We start from the raw sequence: 24492 nt of genomic DNA on the forward strand, positions 1-24492 counted from the left end.
TCCCTAGTTTTTTCACAATCGCAATATATTTTCTATGCCAGCAGAGGGCGTCAAACACAAGCTTCATGGCGCCCCGGGCGGCTTCCCAGTCGGCCGTGCCTAAAACTGCCAGTGTTTACATTTTATAAGACAGCCAGGCTTTCATAATCTCTGTGTATGCAGGGTTCTAAAGCAGAGGCCTTTTTTTATTTGTTTGCTAAGTACAAACACATTCAGAAATAAGTACTGATGAATCCCAGTGTGTTAAATGTTCATACACGTTTGAAACATAGATTTGTGCATATGCACTGTTTGTGAATTATACTGTTTGTGAATGACTGAGTTTCAGTCAAGTCATTTCAGTCAAGACACTTGGTTATTGATTTAACCCTTTATTGCAATGAAAATGTATTTGGTTTATCTTTGGCGGTATGGTTCTATCCAACATGCTTCCAACATACTGAATTCTAACGGCCATGACCACAGTCCAGTATACCATAGATCAGTGCAAGCGTGGAAATGGATGTCATCCTTGCCTCTTTATTTAAAAAAACTACGCAGTATGAAATAACCATCACTAAGAAACAATCCAACACTTTTACCAAATAGGCACTTCTAACTCTAGTAGGGTCTCGACTCTCGAGATATACCAGGGAGTGACAGGATGGAACATTCAGGATGGAACTAATTAACTAGCTATAAGAAGGAGATACATTTGTTTTTGTCCTTGAAAGTGCAGTGCTACTTTTGTATATTCTCAATAACAGCATTAGGATTTTGAGTTAAACTGTCTTGAGTTAATAACCAACTGTGTCACTCTGATAGGTGCCTGTAAGTTCTGCTAGCTTCTGCTAGGGAGTCACAAGCCAATAACAACTAATTAGTTATGGTGTTGAGAATCCAGGGATTATTAAATCTAAGATACCATTTTGGAAATATATAGATGCTTGAACTAAAGTATTTTTTGAATGACTGTGATAGATTTTTTTATATGACCTTAGTTACAGTTTTTCACAATTGCTAAAACACATTTCTTGAAACAGTCACCCATTTTCTCAAAACTGTAAACACAAAACCTCATCTTCAAGCACTATTTACAAATCCGCTGAATCCTCTTGGAAAATGAAACTTTCGCCTCAAAACAGATTTACCTGTGCTCAAAATCAAATACTGCTCTCAAATCATATACAAAGTGATCAAAATTATATACACTATCAAGCAGTCAGTAAACAATACACCAAAAGATTTAAAACACATTGTTCAAAACATATAGTTCTCAGGGAGAACTATATGTTTTACATTTTTACGTAATATCAAAACAAATTTCATATGTATCGTCATTGTCTTTTGATGAACAAAAACATGTTATATCATAGTAGTTCAAAATTGATCATAAATTACTACTCTGCTTTGCCTTTTGCAATTGTTTAGTTTTTTGTCCTCCTTGTACCCCTATACAGTACTGTACCCTGCATCTCACTACTCACAACTCACTCTTGTTCTTTGTTGATATGAACCTGCAACCAGTCAAAATCTATTGAGCAGTCAGTACTGTTACTGTAACAAATGGAAAGCACAATATTCAGGGCCATACAATTTGTTCATTGTACAGTATACAGCCTACAATGCACTGTACTACAGTATACAATACTGAAAGGGACAAAAATCAAAGGAGTAAATACGTGATCAATGTGCTTCTTCTTGTCTTTGGGCTGGGTTAGGCCAGAGCACTTTGTCAACATCACAAGCAATATTTTCCCACCTTCAACAACCTGTTTGCTCTCTGAACTGGCTTATATTGGTTGTGTCACATAATTTGAAACAAGTGAAATCAATTTTGAGTGGTTGTGTTTACTCAATGACATGTTTTCTCTATTTGTATTTGATTGTTGCCATTTGTGTTTACCAGTATGGATGACATGTGCATTAGAGTGCAGAATGTGTTTTAAAAATCAGAATGTGTTTAGAGTTTTTCTGAACAGTCTAAGTGAGATCTGTAAATTGTGTTTTACCATGTGAAATGGTTTAAGGTATTGACAACAGACAGGCACAATTAGCTACATGAGTTCAGGCAACTGAGAACTTTGTTCAGCCAATGGGTGATAGTGTTTTAGCAATTGAGAAAAACTGTAACTGCACCACGCTTTGGCAATGGCCTTATAGGGCATTTTGAAGCATCTATTGACGATGGCACACAACAGTAGTATAGCTTAATTGGAAAGGTTATTACGAATTTGAAAGGCTAAACCAACAGCAACATGTCATATGTTTAAAGGTTTTGTACTGAATTAAGATGATCATGCGTTAGAGTAACTAAGTTAAATTGGTTCAACTCACTCCTTAATATAAATACCTTCCACCCACACCATTTTAAAGGTGGTCAGTCGTTTGCGCAAGTCAGAGGACCCGAGATTGAACCGCGGAGTGGGGCAATTGAGGGAGGAATCACTACTGACTAGCGCCATGATGAAGGGATAGGATACTCTCCTATGTATCAGATTGATTAGTTACATGACCAAACTGCACCTTTATACTAAAAGCTGTAGGTTTTATTTAAGCTGAGTCTAGTCATATCGACAGTATAACCTTCATGCACCTTTGCCATTTTTCAAATTCAAGATGGGAAAATGAGCCCACCAAATCGACCAAGATGAGTAAGGCAAGTGACTGATGATGGCTTGGTTTGAGCCTGTTAGATAGTCAGGGCAAGGAGAGGGCCTTGGCCAGTCGAACCCAGAACCAGGCCTGAGTGCAGGGCCGGGTGTAGTCACACACAGTCAAGAATCGCAAAATGCTGGGAAACGGTTTCTTCATAGACTTGTATACCACAGGGATAAGTCGTTTGCTCCGAGCACCTATGAAGACATTTATTGGAAGGGTATAAACTACAATTAGAGATGCATAAGATGCATGTGTTTTTGTACTCAAGTGTGCATTCTGTAATCTGGGGTGCAAGTGACAGTGTGATAAAGTCCTTACCAGGACAGAGGCTGAGGGCAAACTTGGTCTGGAAGTCACAGGCATCACTGTCCAGGTAGTTATCTGAGATCACAACCACCATCCTCTTACACCTACATTTCTCCAAAGTGACAAAACAGAAATGTAACCAACCAAGCTCAACCTAATTAGAGACTCCTCCCACCATGGCCTTATCTCACATCCCACCTCTTCTCAATCAGTTCACTGGTGATGGTCCATACACAGCTTCCAGGGAGGACATCTCGGTCGAACACACACAGTTTCAGTTTGTGCTCAGTCTGCTCAAGCTGCTGAATCATCTCATTTACAAATGTGAAGTCGCTTTGACAGTAGCAGATGAAGGCATCAAATAACTCGGGCATTCCTCCTGCAGCAGGGAACAGTGAGCCAGTCAGAAAACTCAAAAAATATTGGGGGAAAACCACACTAACTGGACGATTCTTCAGTTTAATAAACATTTTGTAGTTCATTTTACCTACACATGACATTACAAATACTCAAGTTTATTATTGGTCCTGTTGTAGGAGGACAACAATATCGTCACTGTTTCTCATGATCTCTACCCTTTTGTCTATTGAATTAATTAAATGGCACACACTGACCGTCGGGGTCATCTTCCAGGGTGATTCTTGATCGCTCTGGGGTCCGTGGGACACTAGGGCTATCCACCTCAGGCACTTGAAGTGGGGGCTCCTTCTGCCAGTTATGGTATTTTCTGCAGTCTTCCTCTGCACACAACAGTAGCAGACACATTTAGTCATTTTATCTATACTGATGCATACGTGGGGAGAACATTTGATTTGCGTTTTCAAAGTAAAAAATAAATAATTAAATCAATAAATTTCACACTGCTTTCTGCCGTGGATATGGTTGGGGCAATGCTGGGGGAAAAGGCAAAAAAAAAAAAAAAAAAAAAAAAAAAAAAAACATAAACTGTACAGACAATGCCTTCTTCAAACAACACTGTTTCACAGCGTATCAGTGACACGGCAGAGGACGTTTCAAAACAGCTACTGTGGTGATTATTTTTGGCTGAACTCCGCTACGGCCATGCCCCCCTTTTCAAATTCAACGCACACACTTCTGCACACTGTTTAGTTTAGTCCTGATAGTTAAACATAGTATTTTTCCGGCGTTTGACGCTGAGTATCTAGCTGACTTCTTCATCTGTTTTGCCTTGTTTGTGTTAAATAGTTATTCCCGTTAAACCCCTGAGTGAGTTAGTTCGACCTTCTTATTTGTTTCTCATGTCCCTTTACCTGGTTGTATTGCTAATAAAACTCAGTTTGATCTAAACTTCCATCCGAGTCCTGAAATCCCTGACAATTTCACAGCTTCAAGTGTTATAGTCCGCAAGGGGGTTACAAACATTAAAAAAACGGGGGGGGGGGGGGGTACTTAGATGGAGATTAAATGTCTGAAGGGGTACGGGACTGCACAAAGTTTGGGAACCACTGCTATAGTGCAAGGAATCTGTGTGTGTGTGCATGTTTTATAATGGCTTTTTAGAGGAATGATTAGCTCGAGAACCAACCACTGTGCAAAGTTGTCATTTTGCAATTATCCATCTCAGGGCCCAAGGACATGCAGTGCCGTGGTTGACATTGTTTGGATGAGCGCTTCAAGATGGCTAAAGAATTATTCGCTGCCATGTGTTGCGATGGATCCCTTTCAGCGATGTTATGGATCTCACAAGAAATAACTAGAGAAGGTGTGCTTGCATCGGTTGCAGCTTGGGCAGTTTTTTTTCTTTTTTTCACTATATCAGCTCCAAACTTATTGTTTAAACTAATATCAAACATACAAACATTTTGAGAATTTAATGGGTGTAGCAATTTTTTTTAACTTTTTTTAACTTTAAATAAGTATACATACTATTTATGAAGATTGCATATATTTAAAAGCATACAACATACATTTGTTGCTGCACATTTACTCTTCAAAGTACTAAGAGTGAAAGTGTAGAATGAAACTATATCTTCCCATTTCCATATGCGCAAGCGCAAGAGGTATGCCTAATGATTATATGTGGCAGACACCGACACCTTGTTACGAACGCGCGTGTGACATCATAACGTTTCAGACTGTGGCTAGCTAGTTAGCTACAGTTATCTGCACTTTTCGCCACAAAAACTTAGACTCTGACTAAACAGTGCAACAGAACCTTTGCAGAGATACAAGCAACGCAATCGGGATCAAGACTAATATTTTGACACCGACACCGTCTATGTAGTGCAAAAATTGAGGGAAAATAATCAACAATATTTCAATTATTGCTTTTAATTTTCCAATGCGGTACAGCGCCTTCAACAATGAGTAAGAGCTATTCCATATGTCCAGTATGCCATCAAACATTTGTGGCCAGGGGTCTGTAACTTGATGATTTAGGCCTGCTCCTCTGTCTGACGGGTATAGGTCAAGAAAACTATTCCTACCACTTTAGCCTCTTTGGTCGGTTTCTTGAGGCATGGATATAGAGCCGCAAACCTTGTCGTTTGTCAGTTTCTAATGTATAGAAATGTGGGTAACACTTTAGAATAATGGTCCGTTGTTAACGAGTAGTTATGCAGGAAGTAATAGGTAGTACTACATTAACACCGAATTTAATACTATTAACTAATATGGAACCAAGGTTAACTAAGCAGTAAGTAATAGCTAATTTACTACAAAGGTAGTTCCTTGGTAGGTATTTGGTTATTACTAAATACATATATCCTCATTGAGAACTACGTGTGAACTATGACCAATTAAGAAAGAATAACCAATAAATTACTAATCACAAAAGTAACTTGTCTAAAAAGTGAACAATTCTGTTTTTTTTACTCTGAACATGGTCATAACTTTTCAGAAGCTTGTGCCTCAAATGGGTTCTTTGTGGAAACCAGTTTATGAATATGATATCCCCCCAAACACGTTAGCTACAGGTTGAGATTGTGACTACTCTTACCACAGGATGGACGTATATTCTCTGTTTATTTCAAACTTAAACATGGTATAATACAAATAATGATAATTTGTTTAACATTCTTTATAATTATGAAGTGATGCTGACACGCTCATGATTGGATTAGTTCACTATTATGAGCTCTTGAGTGTCAGTTCAATATGTCTCAGACTCCAAAGACCTACCTTTATGTTACAGTAACCGCCTGAGGAGGACTTATCTTTAGGATATGAATATAAACATTTTTGTTCTCTTGTCAAAATCAATTTGCATCCTGTATTTATGTTGCGATAAGCGCAAAACCACATCTTCCAGATTACAATGCTTGTTAGAATATCACTAGTGCCTCACAGAAATGTATGCCTGTACCGTATGTGTATAAATATAAAATTAGACTTATATTACTTATGAAAACAAGTATTACTCCTCACTAATTACTCAAGTATTACCTTGTCATCCTGCAGGAACTACTTGTGATGTGGACCATTATTTTAAAGTGAAAAACATGTTAACTCCTCACTAATTACTCAAGCGTTACCTTGTCATCCCGCAGTAACTGTAATCTGGACCATTATTTAAAAGTGAAAAACATGTTACCTCGCAAGATCTACAACATAAAACAACTGCAGATTGGGTAACTAATTATATGCACTGGAAGATTTCCATGAAATCGTAAAAGAAAATCCTACATAATGCAAAAATGCACATGGGCATGCAAGAATAAAGCACTTTGTAAAATATGTCTGAAAGAAACATTCTTTGTTTGGCACAATGATGAAACCTAGAATTTAAACAAAAATTCTGTATTTTGGAATGAAACATTCAACACATTCAACAAACTGATGAAAAACTGAGTCAAACATAATGCCTAAATAAGTATTAAGTAAGTAACGCTACATGGCTAACCCTAACCCAAACCAACGTATAGGCCACTACTCACTCTATGAGTCTAGCATTGGCCACTACTACGAAATACAACAGCAACGCAATTCCAAAGGGATGAAAATGATGAAGGAAGAAATAACAAATGGCCCAATTCAGAGAACAGGAACATGGCCCAAAAAGCTAGCTACAGTTGTTGCTAGCTGTAAAGCCAGGCTAGCTGTCGACTAGCTTGTAAAAAGTCCCATTCATACAAACTGTATATTATTGCAATCGAAATTTGCACTAATTCCACAATTACTGGATATTTACCATCCATAAAAATGTGCCAAATGATTTCACGCTCCAAACTCACTAATTGATGTTGCACCAGAGTATAGGTATAGGGAAAACATGACATGGATTTCAGGACAAACAGGTTTCGGTAAACCAAGTCGACTGGTTTTGGAAAATGGACCGGTCGGGATTTGATATTAGAAAGACGTAATAGCAGTCACATCGAAATTGCACGCATAATCATACAGTATGATCAAATATTGGGGAGGACGTGTCCCATAATCATACAGTATGATCAAATATTGGGGGGGACATGTTATAACGTTAATATTCATAAACTGGTTTCCACAAAGAACTCATTTGAGGCACAAGCTTCTGAAATGTTATGACCATGTTGTTAAGAGTAAAAAAAACACAATTGTTCACTTTTTAGACATTACTTTTGTGATTAGTAATTCCTTGGTTATTCTTTGTTAATTGGTCATAGTTCACAAGTAGTTCTCAATGAGGATATATTTAATAACCAAATACCTACCAAGGAACTACCTTTGTAGTAAATTAGCTATTACTTACTGCTTAGTTAATCTTGGTTCCATAATAGTTAATAGTATTAAATTCGGTGTTAATGTAGTACTACCTATTACTTCCTGCATAACTACTCGTTAGCAACGGACCATTATTCTAAAGTGTTACCGAAATGTGATACAGAGAATAAAATACAATTTTACAACTCTGCATGTACCAGAGCATTGGCAATTTGGTCAAAATAATGAGAAATTGCTTTTATGATGTGCATCAGTGACTAGATAATGTGGAGGTTGAACAAATACTTTTAACAATGTCAATTGTGATCTGACAAATGTAGGTAGGTACCAAAGCCACTGAAAAGGACTGTCGTCACCAGCTGCATTACGGGCACTGTGCCCTATCATAAAATTCCAAGAATCTGCATGTGTGTGTCACTGACTTCATCACAGGCACTGTGCACAATCTATAGTTCTGGGAGTCCTGGGGATCCACACCAAGACCCATTCAACATTGTACACAATACCCAAACTCAGATATTATAACTTATGTAATTTTTCAATCTGAATCTCAATGAATCTACAATAGCCTACAGAGAGGAGGTTGATACCCCGACATCATGGTGTCAGGACAATAATCTCTCTCTCAACGTCAGCAAGACCAAGGAGATGATTGTGGACTATAGAAGGCGGCAGGAGGAGGACCATGCACCCCTTCACATCAACGGATCCGAAGTGGAAAAGGTCAGCTGCTTCAGGTTCCTCGGGGTGAACATCAGCAAGGACCTCACCTGGTCTGCTCACACGGACAAGGTGGTCAAAGCGGCCCGGAAACGCCTGGACTCAGTCATCCTCACTAACTTTTACAGATGCACTATAGAGAGCATACTGACTGGTTGCATCACAGTGTGGTATGGGAGCTGCACAGACAGGGACCGCAAGGCCCTATGTAGTGTGGTCCGGTCTGCTGAGTTCATCAATGGCAGGAAGCTCCCAGCCCTACAGGACACCTACCAAACACGATGCCTCAGGAAAGCAGGCAGGATCCTAAGAGACTGTTACCACCCATCCTTCAGTCTCTTTATCCCGTTGCCTTCTGGCAGGCACTACCGTAGCATTCGGTCTCACACTAGCAGACTGGACAATAGTTTCTATCCAAGGGTCATCAGGCTTCTAAATGGACACTGATATGGACATTGATATATTTCTCACTGATCACTTAACATTGATACATTTCTCACTAGCCGCTTTACACACTGTCACTTTCAGTTCATTATTGCACTAACTTACCCCACTTGTCTTAGGTTAGTATAGGTCTTGTCTTAGATTAGTTAGGTCTATAAATTTAGTATAGGTCATTATGTGTATTAGAGGTCTAGTACATTGTATTGTATGTTGCATACTATTTTGTATATTGAGGATGTTTATTATTATTTTATTTCTATTCAACTTTAGCTTATCATAGACAGAGTTGGGTAACGTTACTTTTTAAAGTAACTAATTACAGTTACTAGTTACATTTCTTGTAAAGTAACTAGTTACGTTACTTAGTTACTTGCTGTAGAGAGTAAGGCGTTAAGTTACTTTTGCGTTACATTAAGAAAAGTATTTTATTTCTAACACAATTTCACCTTGGTCACTCTTATGCCCAGAAGGCACATTTAATGGGTTGACCTCAGCAATAGGACATATTGTACTGAATATTCAGTGTCACTCGCATATAACATGATCAATCCTCATTATACAGCAAGACGGATCAAGGTCCACCATAATGAAAAACTACATTTGCATGAAGTTCTTGAATCAAGAAACTCTTTAATCAATAAATAATTTTGTAAAATGCCAGGCAGAAGTCTAGTAGCTAGTTAGCTAGCTCTACAATTTACTGGGTCTAGGTCTGAATCTAGGAGCAAAAGAAAGCTAATTATAGCTAGGTATAAGGTAGCAAAATAGTGTTCACTTCATTTATGTAGCTACTGAACCAGACTATTTCACTTACTGTAATATAATCCTAAACCTAAACTGCTGCAACGATACAGCGACGCATCACACAAGCTTGAGTTCAAATACATTATTTAATGTGACCTTACATAGGCCTACTGTACATGCAAGTCTTAAATAACTATTTACCTGGTCGGCTCCATGACGCCGGGTAAAGGCCGAAATATGCTTCTGCGTCTCCGTTTACGGATGGGCGGGCGCACGGATACACACGGATACGGACGGATAGACTTAGTTTATGGTTCTCCGTAGGCTGTGGGTGCTGAAAACAATTCACCGCCAGAAGAGTAGGTGGCGCATCGTTTTTTTGTAAGTCGTCGTAGAGTGTTTATTTACCTAGGTTATCGAGAAGTCGGAGCAAATTTACAAATTAGCCGTTTCATCAATAAAATACGCACATTTTCAGCAACTACACTGCCCATTTCTCGTCACATTTTAATTCAGATGCTGATTTACATGTACTGTTTAGCTGAAATATGAATTCTAAAAACTTACAGCAATGGCGGTCAAAGGATTCTGTTCGTCCTGTTTATCAGGGCAACCCTGCCCCTGCCCCTGACACAAGCGGTTCTTAATACTGACCAATCACAGCCGAGGGGGTCTCCGTAGCTCTCCGTCGCTCTCAGAAATTACGACGGATAGTTAGAAAATTCAGGAGGTGCACGTCGAGCTCTCCGGGGCTCTCCGAGGGCTGATGGAGAGCTCGTAAAGGGCGTTCCACGGAGACGAGGGCGTTCCCATGTGTCCGTTTTTTGAAAAACGCAGAAGCATATATCGGCCTTAAGTCGGGCTCGTGAGACTGCTCACCAAAAGAACGAAGGGGAACCCGTCTAGCAGATTAACACATTTTCGTAGGTACCTAGCAAAAATTAGCCTCAACTTTCCAAGACTTTTAGCTAACGTTACATGATGAGGGCTCGCGACCAAAAGACTAACTTGAGTAACGCGTTACTTTTTGGAACAGGAACTAGTAACGGATTCATTCTTAAAATATAGTTGAAAGGCTTGGTCAGCCCCAAGCCCCCACCCCTCGGCTTGAAGCAACGGCCCCGGTGGATGTAGGTGGTATTGCATTTCTTGTTAGACTTCCGGCTCTTCCGGTCGTTTTTATTCTATTAACTCCAGTCAACATTTACAAAACTATCTCCCCCAATAATTTTTGTTCGATTCTCGAACCTGGCTCATACTACTAGCTTTTTCATAAAATAATTTTTCCTGATTTGTGCTAAATTTGAAACTAATCCGAAATGGGTAAACTAGCACCCGATTTATTTGCTTACGTCAATAAAAGTTGCCTGCAAATGTGCTCGTGGATACCAACAGGGCACTTTATTTACCTGGAGCTGAATGAGCCATATTGAATGAGCACAGGGAGAAATGGCTTGAGTTGCCTGCCCTGTTGTATCAAGTTTAGCAAATGGTTGTCACACATACATGAAATGTTGTTAATATTGTTTATTCCCGTTATTTTAAAATAGATTTTTCGTTTTCGTAAAAACGTTCATGACATGATGGCAAATATTATATTATGTTAAGCGTGAGCATAGATTGTTGACATGTCTATCTGGAGCAAAGACGAAGATTAATAGTACTTTAACTGATAACCACAATAGGAAATGATATATATATTTAAATAATATTAGTCTTGCCTTCAGAAGATTTTGTTAAACACACTCATTATTCTTTTTTTGATCGTGTCAAAGCCAGACTGCTTTTGTGGGACAATGAAGGTCCTCAGTGACTGTTTCACCCCCACTTATATCTGATGGAAACGTCTTGTATATAGTTCTGTTAATATGCCCCTTTCAAAGGCACCTTCAATAAACACTTCTCAAAACCAATTGGTTTTGTAGGTTGAACATATAAAACACAAGCCACATTTCTACACTGATGTTAAATTGAAGGCAGTGTGATTTTCGTGGCATTTCGTTTGAATATAAAGTTGACAGTAAGCTATGGTAAGTCTGCATTATGGAAGATTTCTGTTACAAAAATAACTATTAAGCTTTCCTTGCCTGGCGAGAACAACGACGGATGTAAGTGTTCATGTTAACAGTTTATTTAATCCGATACAATGCGTTGGAAATCATACTCAAATCACGAAGAAAAAAAACAACATATGTGATGAGTTCCATCTAGAATAGCCCTATAGCCTATTTCTAAAAAACAAGTGAAAGGAATACTATACAGTGACAGCATACATTTCCGTAAAGTTTGCATCATGTCTCTGATTCTTATCGGACTTGTACCCCATTCTGCCACTGCAATGGCTTAGGTCACACGCTCGCAACCATATAAATCTATTCTCGCGACTGGTTGTCGCAAAGTATGACGTGTACAGCTAGTTGCAAGCGTGCACGAGCTCTCGGAGCTAGGGGAAAAAAGAGCCACTGTTTAAAGCTAGACCGGAAGAGTCGGAAGTGGAAGGATGGCGCGGTCCAGTTTCGTACTCTCGCTTGCCTCACTGTGCCACTGAGCACTTTTCATAGAAATGAATGGGGACGCCATCTTGGAAGACAAAAGTTGCTTCCTCTAGTTATATTAACTCTATGGTCAGCCCACACGGTCCGTGTACTTTGCGGCCAATGGATTTTCGTTTTGAAATTAGAAAACCAAAATCGGGAAAAGAGCTGTTTCCCGACTACCATTTAGAAATAGGAAAACAAAAAACGGAAAACTACCCATTTTCCGTTTTTGTTTCGATAATAGAAAACGGAAAACGAAAAAACGACCCGTTATCTGATTTTCTTTGATGTGCTTAAACATGGAAATCGGGAATTAAAATAGTGTGTGGAAATCTCCTTTCTCAATTTTGCATAGATTTTAGTGTTGTGACCCAGAAGTTGCTCCCACGAGCTTGACAGTCACATATTCAGGATGTCAGCAGAGGGCGCGCTGCCATTTGTATGGAAGCAAATCAGTGACATAATGTTTTGAATTTTAAAAGTCAGTTGGCTGAGCGGTGAGGGAATCGGGCTAGTAATCCGAAGGTTGCCAGTTCGATTCCCGGTCATGCCAACTGACGTTGTGTCCTTGGGCAAGGCACTTCACCCTACTTGCCTCGGGGGAATGTCCCTGTACTTACTGTAAGTCGCTCTGGATAAGAGCGTCTGCTAAATGACTAAATGTAAATGTAAATGTAAAAGGCATTGAATACTTTGAATAATTTAAACAACACCGAATTCACATATTTCAATGAAAAAAAAAATCTGACCCAAAAATTCAAGACTCGGCAATTCAGGTTGCTCAAATTTGAGCCCCCCCAAAAATTCGAGGTTAAAAATTTCGAGCCTATCAACTTCGAGCCTAAAAATTTCTATCTTTACAAATTTGAGCCTTATGGAACAATAGGGTCATTGTAATCAATAGGAAATCATTGTTTAAATATGATTGGTATGAAAAGGGCATTGTGTTTGTGAATGATATTATAGATGTGTGGTAACCTTTTGTAATATAGCTTTCTTCGACAAATATAATTTAAACTGTACTTATAGAGAATACGGGGGAGTCAGATGGCTGAGCGGTGAGTGAGTCGGGCTAGTAATCTGAAGGTTGCCAGTTCGATTCCCGGCCGTGCCAAATGATGTTGTGTCCTTGGGCAAGGCACTTCACCCTACTTGCTTCGGGGGGAATGTCCCTGTACTTACTGTAAATCGCTCTGGATAAGAGCGTCTGCTAAATGACTAAATATAAATGTAAATACAACAAGATCTGTAAAGCAATACCGATACCATTATTACAGTTAGTTCAAAGCACATTGTTACATGTAAGAATAAGACCCTTACCAACTTTACCAAATGTTTTTATTAATGATTGTACTTTATTTGACAGTAAATGGGAGTCAGGTGGCTGAGCGGTTAGGGAATCAAGCTAGTAATCTGAAGTTTGCCAGTTCGATTCCCGGCCGTGCCAAATGACGTTGTGTCCTTGGGCAAGGCACTTCACCCTACTTGCTTCCCTGTACTTACTGTAAGTCGCTCTGGATAAGAGCGTCTGCTAAATGACTACATGTAAATGTAATAATACATATATTAGTGATGCTTTGAAATCTAAATATTTTTTTGATAACAGAGGATTGTGTGTACAGGTTCCGAATATGGTTGCATTGTCCATTAAAAAAACTAACATTTTAAATTCATTAAATGGCCCATTTCCCCAAAAGTCAAAGAGACTCACTTTAAAATAATTTATAAAATATATCCGGTCGCTGACTTTCTTAGAAAAATATTCAAATTTGGTGTAGAACCTTCTTTATTTTGTGAGGTGGCTGATGAGACTCTGGAACCATGCTTCAGTCCGATGTAATCCAATTTTGCATTGAGGCTCGATTGCTCTGCGAGCAATTTTATCGTTCATCTGCTCTGCTATGCGCCCTCTGCTGACATCCTGAATGTGACTGTCAAGCTCGTGGGAGCAACTTCGGGGTCACAATACAAAAATCTACGCAAAATTTAGAAAGAAGATTTCCACACACTATTTTAATTCCCAATTTCCATGTTTAAGCACATCAAAGAAAATCAGATAACGGGTCGTTTTTTTGTTTTCCGTTTTCTATTATCAAAACAGAAAATGGAAAATGGGTCGTTTTCCGTTTTCCTATTTCTAAATGGTAATCGGGAAACAGCTCGTTTCCCGATTTTGGTTTTCTTATTTCAAAACGAAAATCCATTGGCCGCAAAGTACACGGACCCCACACTCTCCTGAAATGTTGTGTTTGCGTCTCGCCAAGCTTGCGCGTGTGTCACGGGAAAGGCTGACTGTGTGAGGATGTGGAGCGTGCTCGCTGAGGAGCAAAGGGAGACGTTTCATTGGAAATATCCCTAGCAATTAGCCAAGCATGCATGTTTCAAATATTCACAATAAATCTATTTTTCATCTTACAGTCAACTTTTCTGAGATTTGTGTACTAAACATTCTCAAGAGTCTTCATGAACTTGTGATTGTATCAGAGTATCAGTTTTGCACCGGTGAATGTGTAAAGCATTATTTTAGCGTTAGAAATAAATTAGATTTCCTTTATTTCAATCATTTTTGAAGATATTAATTTGCCTTCTCACATGGGAACATGATGTAGTGTCTTCCACATGACACACCAAGTTTGGTGTTGATATTTCAAAGATTTGCTGAGATTTGATGCAACTTCCTGTTTGGTTGCTTTGTTGACGATTTTGATTGTCTGTACCGGACAAACGGTTTTGAAATTCAAAAATCTGTTGAAGAATTCAGTGAGGGTTGCTCTGATGATGATACCTGCTAATTCTGGGGAAGATTGGACAAAAATTGTAGGACAAGTAGCAAAAAAAACATGTTTCGTAAATATTTATTGTACAAAAACTCCAATATGGCGGCTGTTATAGGTTTTTGAGGCTTTTTTGTTCCTCATGAGAAATAAGGCATATCTAATTAATTTTAGAATTTTGGGACAAATGGGATGCATATGGCATCACTTTGTAAATGGACAATTGGGGCGTGGCCGTAGCGCCACCTATGGATAATGGTGCCTCATTTGTGGTGTGGTAGTTACTCCTGGGGGGTATTCGTCATAGCTTGCTAAGAGGTTTAGCGAGCTAATTTTCAGGCTAAGATAAAAAACGCCCCTCTTTTTGGTTCGTGGAAGCAACTTTCGATAAATCACCATAGTAACATATCAATTAGCACTAACCTGCTCCAGAGCAGGCTAACGTAAGTGTAGTTGGATAAGCTTGCTACACCCCCGGAAAATAACATGGCAGCTCCTTTTTTGAAAGACCCAGTTGACCAAGGAGCTATATTTTAGTTCGATTAGCTTTCCATACCAATAGAGTTTTTCGCGATTGCCAAGATCCTTTATTTCACACGGATGAGTTCTTGTTTGAGCGATATCGATTCAGCCGACAAGGACTCATTTATTTGCAAGACCTTCTCGGGCCGTACATTGCAAATATCACACACCGCAGCAAGCTTTATGCTTTATTATGAGCTTATGCTGCTGTATGTGAATATGTAACGCTATGTTTTACGAAATGTCTTGTCTTATCTGTTGTGCCTGTGCTTTTTATATGTTTCACTGTGGGAGAGTGGGAAACGTCATATCGATTCCTTTTTATGTCTTGACATGTGAAGAAATTGACAATAAAGCTACTTGAAACTTCAACTGTGCTTCAGACTGCATAGCCTTGAGTTTTTTTGCGTCAGGTGGGCTATAGGCTACATTTTTATACATTATAGGCGATGCAGAAAACATTGGCAAAGCCGCAGCATGCGTTGCTGTAAGAAAAGTGTACTTGGCGCTTAACCAGCTGATGAATCAATTCATTATATTCCCTGGCCATGTCCCAGTCAATGAAATCAAAGAGGGATTTACACATAGGCCTACATGCATATACACATATATAGTACATGATATAAGCGCAGTAGCCTACATATATCCTCATAATTGTCTATGAATTCGTATCAATTAGATACTCTTTGGCCTTGTTTTTATCTAGCCTACTTATTCTGAAAGAGTTGAGATCATTATTTTCGCTAGCAAGATCTCATTCGATTATTAATTTCCATTAAGCCTATACCAGCAGGCACATTTAAAGAAATGTGATCTGATTGATTGGGGTAATGAGGCACTTAAGATGAGCCTATACATTTCCCCAAAACTTTCGCATTTAGCTTATCAGCAATTTTTTGCCAAGCTGCTTGTCTTGCTCTGGCAGCGGTGGCGGTGTTTGACTTAGCCATGATAATATGCTTATTGTCTTCTTAGAGACTCATTATAATAGTTTGCTCGGATGGCGAGAATAGCCTATCACCGCTCTCTCTTTCGTATTTTCCGCCATAATACCGTTAGAAAATCACGGTTTTGGTGATCGACCTTTCCTGCCTTTTGAAGTAGGACGTGCACGTGCAATTTCCCTGATAAGTTTAGCCTGATTGAAATTAACCACATGATTTGGATGCGGATCAGCCGTTGACGAACCGATATTTGCTGTTCTCACTCATCTCGCTAATGTTAACGGGCTAAAGGGACAATTGATTAACTTAGCTTAAACCCTTACGACGAACGGGGCCCTGGCCTATACTATCAATGTTTCAGGATTTTGATAACTTTTACTAAAATGTATTACCATCAAGATCCACAAGGGCCTTCACTTCAAGCCAAGGAATGAGTGGGGTCTTGGTCAGCCCACAATTGCCTGAAATGTTTTGTATGCGTCTCGCCAAGCTTGCACGTGTCAAGGGAAAGGCTTAGTGTGTGAGAATGTGGAGCGCGCGCGCTGAGGAGCAGAGGGAGACATTACATTGGAAATTTCCTTAGCATATAGCCAAGCATGCATGTTTCAAATAGTCATCAAAAATCTACTTTTCATCTCACAGTCAACTTTTTCTCAGATTTGTGTACTAAACATTCTCAAGAGTCTTCATATGAACTTGAATCAGAGTATCCGTTTTTGACTGGCGGATGTGTAAAGCATTATTTTAGCGTCAGCGATAAATTTGATTTGCTTTATATCAATCATTTTTGGAGACATGAAGTTGCCTTTGCACATGGTAACATGTTGTAGAGTCTTCCACCGATATACCAAGTTTAGTGTTGATATCTCAAAGATTTGCTGAGATTTGACCCAAATTCCTGTTGGGTTGCTTTTTGCCAATTTTGATTGGCTGTACCGGACAAACGGTTTTGAAAATCAAAAACCTTTTGATAACTTCTGTGAGGGTTGCTCTGACGATGATGGTTGCCAATTCTAAAAGATTGGGGGGGATGATTTGGAAAAGATTGTCGGCGGAGTAGGCTTTCCGTCATAGGGTGCGTTGAACTTGTCTTGATCCAGGGAATCCAATGGTACCTCATTTTTGAAAATCAATCATACGGTTCAAAAGTTGCATGTGTAAACACAAGTCCAACTTTGACCCATTGGTGGCGCTAGAGTGGTCTAATGGGATACATGAAACTTGGTGTAGGTATAGAAGGAACTGTCCTTAATGAGTGTGCCAAATTTCACAAAAGGTTATCGAAGGGTTCTAGGGGCTGCCATTGACTCCCATGGAACTAGAATAATAATAATAATAATAATAATAATAATAAAACTAACAATAACAATAGGTTTCCTCCTTACGGAGGAATCCTAATAAGTAACACGTTAAGTTACTTTTTATGTAACAAAAGTAGTCTGACTACTGTAACGCGTTTGTTCACACTGATCATAGATGTAATCTATGTTCTTGGTACTTATATTTTATGTTATGCCAGGTTGCTTGCATTGTCTTGTCCCAAGAATTTCAGTTCCCAGTCTGACCTTGTATTGTTCTGTGCACCTGACAATAAAAACCTTGAACTTGAATCTTGCCGAATGTGCTCGTATGTTTATCTAGTATTTTGTGGAGGGGGGTGGGAAACATGGTCCATATTTGACAGAATTTTTGCCTGAATTCTGTCTGTAACCACCTCTTCCACAGAGGCAAGCTTAGCACCGACAGACTCAGCATTTTTTATACGTTTGTTTAGTCTCTTATCGTCCTTTGCTTTGATGCCAGTGTTGTGTCCCTACTGGTTCCCGAACTAACTGGTTTCCCAGCTGTGCGTGCACCTATCAGTCTGCCTCTATCACCAGTGCTCACTACATTTGTTCAGAATATAAAATTATGAAATTAATTGATTTCAAAAGATATAGCGCAGAAAAACTCAGCCATAGGCTACACAAAATCGCATAGGAAACGAATGTTCCCATGTTGTGTTACGCGTATTTTGATCGTACTGTCTGGGTTAGCAACGACGTTCTTAGTATGAATTTTTTATATGTGGTGTCAGAAGGAGCTGTGATGTCGTGGAAAATACGGCTATTGCCTCGAAACAACCCCAAATACGTGATTAGTAGACTCAATTCGGGTAGTGTCTATGGGAACCAGTTGATTCAGAAGAAGCCAAATCAAGATGTTACCTGAAGGCCAACGTAGTTAATAAATACGTAGGAAACTTTTCAGAGCTGGTATAGCTCGCAGTGTAAATCAATGGGCAAATGTTTTATTTTGTCTCCATTTATTTTGTCGTGAATGGTAATGTAGCACAGACGTAGCTTGTACTTTCATATTCGCCGCAGCAAATATGACATCCGACTTGAAAATAGCCAGTAATATGTTTGTGAATTTGTGACGAATCTGGTGATAGAGGCAGACTGATAGGTGCACGCACAGCTGGGAAACCAGTTAATTCTGGAACCAGTAGGGACACAACACTGGCACCCAGTGTGCGAATTATACAATGACAATCGGGGGGGGTCAACTCAGTGCACCTCCCCCAACCCCCCCGGGACGAAGTTCACCCTTGCTGCCGCCCCAACCAAGTAAACGGCACGACAACACACTACTAAAACTACAAACACTATTGTTTGTAGTCATTTCTTTCTGAAATAATCTTGATCTTTACTAAATTTGCAGAGTAACATATCTGACTGTTCATCACAAAAAAGGTTGTTGGAAATCTCTCCAGATTCTGACAAGCAATGAGACAGACAAATGAAGCTATCTTGCTTGATATAGAGATAGCGATAGCTATCTTTTAAGTTGGTGTTTAACCATGTTTTATCATTAACATTCTTGTGAATATTCTACAGCTAATTGCCATTACAAATACATTCGTGACAGATTGTTGTGGTATTAGATAGCAAACTTGCCTTTCTTTCACTTTATCACGACGTAGAACGCACCGCTACACTGGTACACAGGTGATTCAACAAGCTTCTGTATTGCACACTGCCTGGTCACTTGCGCGCGGTGTTTCTTGAGTTTTATTGGGCACTGGTCACTCGTGTTTATTGAGTGACTTTTGACTATGGCAGTCAGTGTAATAGTGTGTGATATTCCCTGCCATAAAGTCAACATTTCTGTGTATCGCCAACCTGTTATTGAATGAATATGGTAACTATATTGTGATATTTACGATTACAGGTAAGAACAATATATAAATGTATCGACCCCCTCGACCTGTGGTCTTTACCTCTTTTGGGGGGGTCCAAGCCTTAATCGGGGGGGTCAGACCCCCCAAACCCCCCCGTAATTCGCACACTGCCGGCACCCCAACACCATCCATCCATCATCTTCCGCTTATCCGGGGGTCGGGTCGTGGGGGCAGCAACCTAAGCAGGGAGGCCCAGAATTCCCTCTCCCCGGCCACTTCCACCAGCTCTTCCTGGGGGACCCCGAGGCTTTCCGAGGCCAGCCGAGAGACATAGTCCCTCCAGCGTGTCCTGGGTCTTCCCCGGGGCCTCTTCCCAGTGGGACATGCCCAGAACACCTCACCAGGGAGGCGTCCAGGAGGCATCCTTATCAGATGCCCGAGCCACCTCAACTGGCCCCTCTCGACGCGGAGGAGCAGCGGTTCTACTCTGAGCCCCTCCCGGATGGCCGAGCTTCTCACCCTATCTCTAAGGGAGAGCCCGGACACCCTGCGGAGAAAACTCATTTTGGCCGCTTGTATTCGTGATCTCGTTCTTTTGGTCACTACCCACAGTTCGTGACCATAGGTGAGGGTAGGAACGTAGATCGACTGGTAAATAGAGAGCTTCACCTTTCGACTCAGCTCCTTCTTCACCACGACAGAACGATGCAGAGCCCACATCACTGCGGACGCCGCACCGATCCGCCTGTCGATCTCACGCTGCATCCTTCCCTCACTCGTGAACAAGAACCCGAGATACTTGAACTCCTCCGCTTGGGACAAGATCTCCTCCCCGACCCGGAGATTGCACTCCACCCTTTTCCGGTCGATAACCATGGCCTCAGATTTGGAGGTGCTGATTCCAATCCCAGCCGCTTCGCATTCGGTTTGCGCTCCAGTGAGAGCTGAAGGTCACGGCCCGATGAAGCCAACAGGACCACATCATCCGCAGCGACCCGATCCTGAGGTCACCAAACCGGACTCTGTCAACGCCCTGGCTGTGCCTAGAAATTCTGTCCATATAAGTTATGAACAGAATCGGTGACAAAGGGCAGCCCTGGCGGAGTCCAACCCTCACCGGGAATAAGTTTGACTTACTACCGGCAATGCGGACCAAACTCTGGCACCGGTCATACAGGGACCGAACAGCCCCGATCAGGGAGTCCGGTACCCCGTACTCCCGGAGCACCCCCCACATGAGCCCCTGAGGGACACGGTCGAACGCCTTTTCCAAATCCACGAAACATGTGTAGACTGGTTGGGCGAACTCCCATGCACCCTCCAGATCCCTGCCGAGGGTATAGAGCTGGTCCACAGTTCCACGGACAGGAAGAAAACCACCTCCTGAATCCGAGGTTCGACAATCCGACGGACCCTCCTCTCCAGAACCCCTGAATAGACTTTCCCAGGGAGGCTGAGGAGTGTGATCCCCCTAAAGTTGGAGCACACCCTCCGGTCCCCCTTTTTAAAAAGGGGAACCACCACCCCGGTCTTCCAGTCCAGAAGTACTGTCCCCGATGTCCATGCGGTGTTGCAGAGTCGTGTCAACCAAGACAGCCCTACAACATCCAGAGCCTTAAGGAACTCCGGGCGGAACTCATCCACCCCAGGGGCCCTGCCACCGCGGAGCTTTTCAACCACCTCGGCGACCTCAGCCCCAGAGATAGAAGGGCCCCCCCCAATGTCCCCAGACTCTGCCTCCACGTCGGAACGCGTGTTGGTGGGATTAAGGAGGTCTTCAAAGTATTCCTTCCACCGATCCAGGACGTCCCCCATCGAGGTCAGCAGCGCACCATCCCCACCATATACAGCGTTGACAGTGCACTGCTTCCCCCTCCTGAGTCGCCGGATGGTGGTCCGCTTGGCCTGCCGGTACACATCAGCTGCCTCTGGAGTCCTACCAGCCAACAAAGTCCGATAGGCCTCCTTCTTCAGCTTGACGGCTTCCCTCACCTCCGGCGTCCACACCCTCGACCCTCGGACCCGGCCTCACCCCGGCCTCCCCCGAGACATGATCGTAGCTCTCCCGGAGGTGGGAGTTGAAGCTCCTTCTGACAGGGGATTCTGTCAGCCGTTCCAAGCAAACCCTTACATTACGTTTGGGCCTGCCAGGCCTGACCGGCGTCTTCCCCCACCATCGTAGCCAACTCACCACCAGGTGGTGATCAGTTGACAGCTCCGCCCCTCTCCTCAACCGAGTGTCCAAGACATTCGGCCTCAGATCCGATGACACGACTGCACCCCAACACACCACAGCAAAAAAGACGGTGCTCACAGACTAATAAAACATCTGGAGCATCTTGTTGCAAACATTGAGGGTCTCCTCAAGAAGTAAAGCCGGCTCAGGCCCTTCTTGTAGACAGCAATGTTTGTGGACCACACTTTTTGTGTAGTTGTATGCTAAAATACTATGGTGATCGGTTTAGCGTTTACTTTTGTAAACCCAACCTGCATACTAAAATAGGGACACTGGCTATATGAAAGAAAGATTGCCTGACACATACAAATTCAAATTGACCATCAACGGTAGGCTACTCGGTGGCTGCAGTCGGCCAAATGTGAGGCCTTTGCAAGACCAGAATATTTTGGGCCTCTGCACGAACAAACTCTAGGCTATAAAACCTGTAAATAAACATTTGACAACACTGAAAATATAACTAGAATGTGATACATAAAATAAGAAATAAATACATATCAAACGGCATGATAAGTTGCTTAGAACTATAGAACTATAAACACAGTTTTTAATGGTAATCAAGGCCGTAATCATAATATCCCCTCCATATTCAAATCTGGTCAAAATGTCCCGCCCAATATATTGATATAAAAATATAAATGTGCTACGCTACGACAGGCAACCACGCACGCTGTCCGAAATTTTCATAACAAATTTAATTTGGCCCCCCCAATGTTGACTCCATGGCTACGGCCTTGATGGTAATTATTGAGTCTTCTTCACCTTCTGGTGTCACTGTCATTTACATTACAGTCCTTTTGGTGCAAATGAACGACTGTCTCAGACTACTGTCTGGGTGAAAATTCAGTGACAGAACGTTCAGGTCTCTGCCAATACAGCCCAACACTACCTAGCTGAAATAGCCAATCTGATGATGTCCTTTCATTATTTCCCCCATTGATAACTAGCCAGCCACTTGCAGTTTCCGACTTGAGACCGGTTATAGCTAACATACCACAAGAAGACGTAGCGACGTAGCGGTGGCAGTGATTGTCTGCTTTGCAGCCATAGCGACATACCGGTGGCATTGATTGTCTGCTTTGCAGGGTAGCAACGTAGCAGTGGCAGTGATTGTTTGCTTTACAGGCATAGCGACGTAGCGGTTGCAGTGATTGTCTACTTCGCAGACGGTTCACACGTCACACGAGCTAATGCAATGTTTACCAAGGTAACGTCGCTGCTACCTCGCCGCTATCAAAGTGACCACACGTGCAAAGTCGCCGTCGTCACCCCCATTGCGAACCAATGATAACAAGGCAGCGAAGACACGGACATTGTGTGCAAAGCTTGTCTACATTGTGTGCTTTTTGGACGTGCAAGGGCACCCCCCATGGGCATAGGCTAATACTTCTCAATCAAGTATTGCCAGGCAATACAACTTTTTCTCACACCGAATGGCATTTATTTCATTTCGAAGACCAAAGTAAACTGTAATGAAAACCAAATTTTATGTCGCCGATAAATTAAACTCTCGACATTTGAATGCACTAGATGGCCGCGGCACATATAAGTCCAGGTGTCGGCAAGCAAGTCAGAATTGAGGTAGGCTAAGAAAACATTACGAAACTAAAGAAAGTTTCAAAGTAATAGGCTTACCGAAAATATTTAGACTCAAACATAATAACAACATGAGTCCAAAATATTATATCAGGCCTACAAAACATGAAGCTCAAAAAACTGTATTTGGCTGAATCATTGCAAAAACATTTGTCTCGCATGCTGCCGCGCACTCGCATTAACTATGGATGTACATGCCAAGGTAGCCAAATTTGGGTCCATTAACTGCACGTATAGTGGATTAAGCAAGGGTACTTTTGTATAGGGCATTGTGTTGTACACTTCTTCTCTGCAAGCAAGCTTGGCAGAAAAAAAAGTGATGAGTAATGAGTGGCCAGCTGTGCCCCATTAGAGCTTTATGTTTAGCAACGCCCCTGTTACATTGCATGAATATGATCCAGAATTACAGACAGCATACAATAAACAGTAGTAGTAGTATCCACCACATTGTCTGACGATAAAGTTTGGCAATACTTTTAGAGTGGTGATGGCACCTCTGTGTGTGTGTGTGTGTGTGTGTGTGTGTGTTTGAAATGGATCACGTCCCAATTTAGCCTGTTACTTATTACTTCCTGATTTCCTTATAACACAATTTCTTTCTAAACCGTGATTTTCTAAATTATGACAAATAACAAATGACAATAAGTAGGCCAAATTTAACCTACCGATTAAATCTCGAAGATCTTCAACCACATCTTTTCTGTCGGCTTCCTCAAGAATCGAAAGTAATTTTCCGACTTTTGCATCTGGACACCTTGCTTGCCAATCTTCCAATATTTTTCTTGTCGGGTTCTGGGAGTCCTCATAATTTTTTATCTCTAAATAAGAAAAACCCATGATCTCCGCGATCGACATCCAATCCGCTGCGACAGTGTTTCTCGGATTTAAAAACAACCCTAATTTCTTTCTCACGTTGACATTCAGTGCTATCAACGGAATATTCGACAGGTCCAAACTTAACTCCGTAACAGATGACATATTTGGAGAATTATGTTTGTAATAAAACAAAAAGTAACCACCAAGTGTTCTATCTTCCGTCAAATCAATTAAAAGTAGGCTATAGGCCTATCACGTATTAAGAAGAATGCAACTGGCTGATTGCACTCATAAAATAAGGTCTACGCAGTCAAACCTTGGCAATCAGGAAGTAAGAGTTTTCCGCCAAATTGCGTCACATTGGCTACGTCTCATTTGATGAAATACCTCT

General features: G+C 41.2%; 1 protein-coding gene across 2 annotated transcripts; it reads right to left on the bottom strand.

Moving 5' to 3' along the window:
* Positions 1–355: 355 nt before the first annotated feature.
* On the bottom strand, positions 356–24412 carry myd88 (MYD88 innate immune signal transduction adaptor). 2 transcript variants are annotated; one of them, XM_067251652.1, is made up of 5 exons: positions 23951–24412; positions 3561–3686; positions 3145–3325; positions 2959–3050; positions 356–2834 (listed from the first exon to the last, which is right to left on the bottom strand). In XM_067251652.1, exons 1-5 carry the CDS (start codon positions 24261–24263, stop codon positions 2680–2682), a joined length of 867 nt encoding a protein of 288 aa, XP_067107753.1. In that variant the 5' UTR covers positions 24264–24412; the 3' UTR covers positions 356–2679. The 2 variants fall into 2 exon arrangements, with proteins under 2 accessions (XP_067107753.1, XP_067107752.1); XM_067251651.1 differs by having other exon boundaries at positions 356–2864.
* Positions 24413–24492: the final 80 nt, after the last annotated feature.

The sequence above is a fragment of the Osmerus mordax genome, chromosome 15 (assembly GCF_038355195.1).
Source record: "Osmerus mordax isolate fOsmMor3 chromosome 15, fOsmMor3.pri, whole genome shotgun sequence".
In the NCBI taxonomy this organism is placed as follows: domain Eukaryota; kingdom Metazoa; phylum Chordata; class Actinopteri; order Osmeriformes; family Osmeridae; genus Osmerus; species Osmerus mordax.

Bases quoted from the DNA above. Each gene is read 5' to 3' on its own strand.
- myd88 (XM_067251651.1), bottom strand. From the start codon at position 24,263: ATGTCATCTGTTACGGAGTTAAGTTTGGACCTGTCGAATATTCCGTTG. The intron at 3,687-23,950 runs GTAGGTTAAATT...TGTTGTGTGCAG, and splicing joins AGATCTTCGAGATTTAATCG to AGGAAGACTGCAGAAAATAC. The intron at 3,051-3,144 runs GTGGGATGTGAG...GGAGAAATGTAG, and splicing joins AGTGAACTGATTGAGAAGAG to GTGTAAGAGGATGGTGGTTG.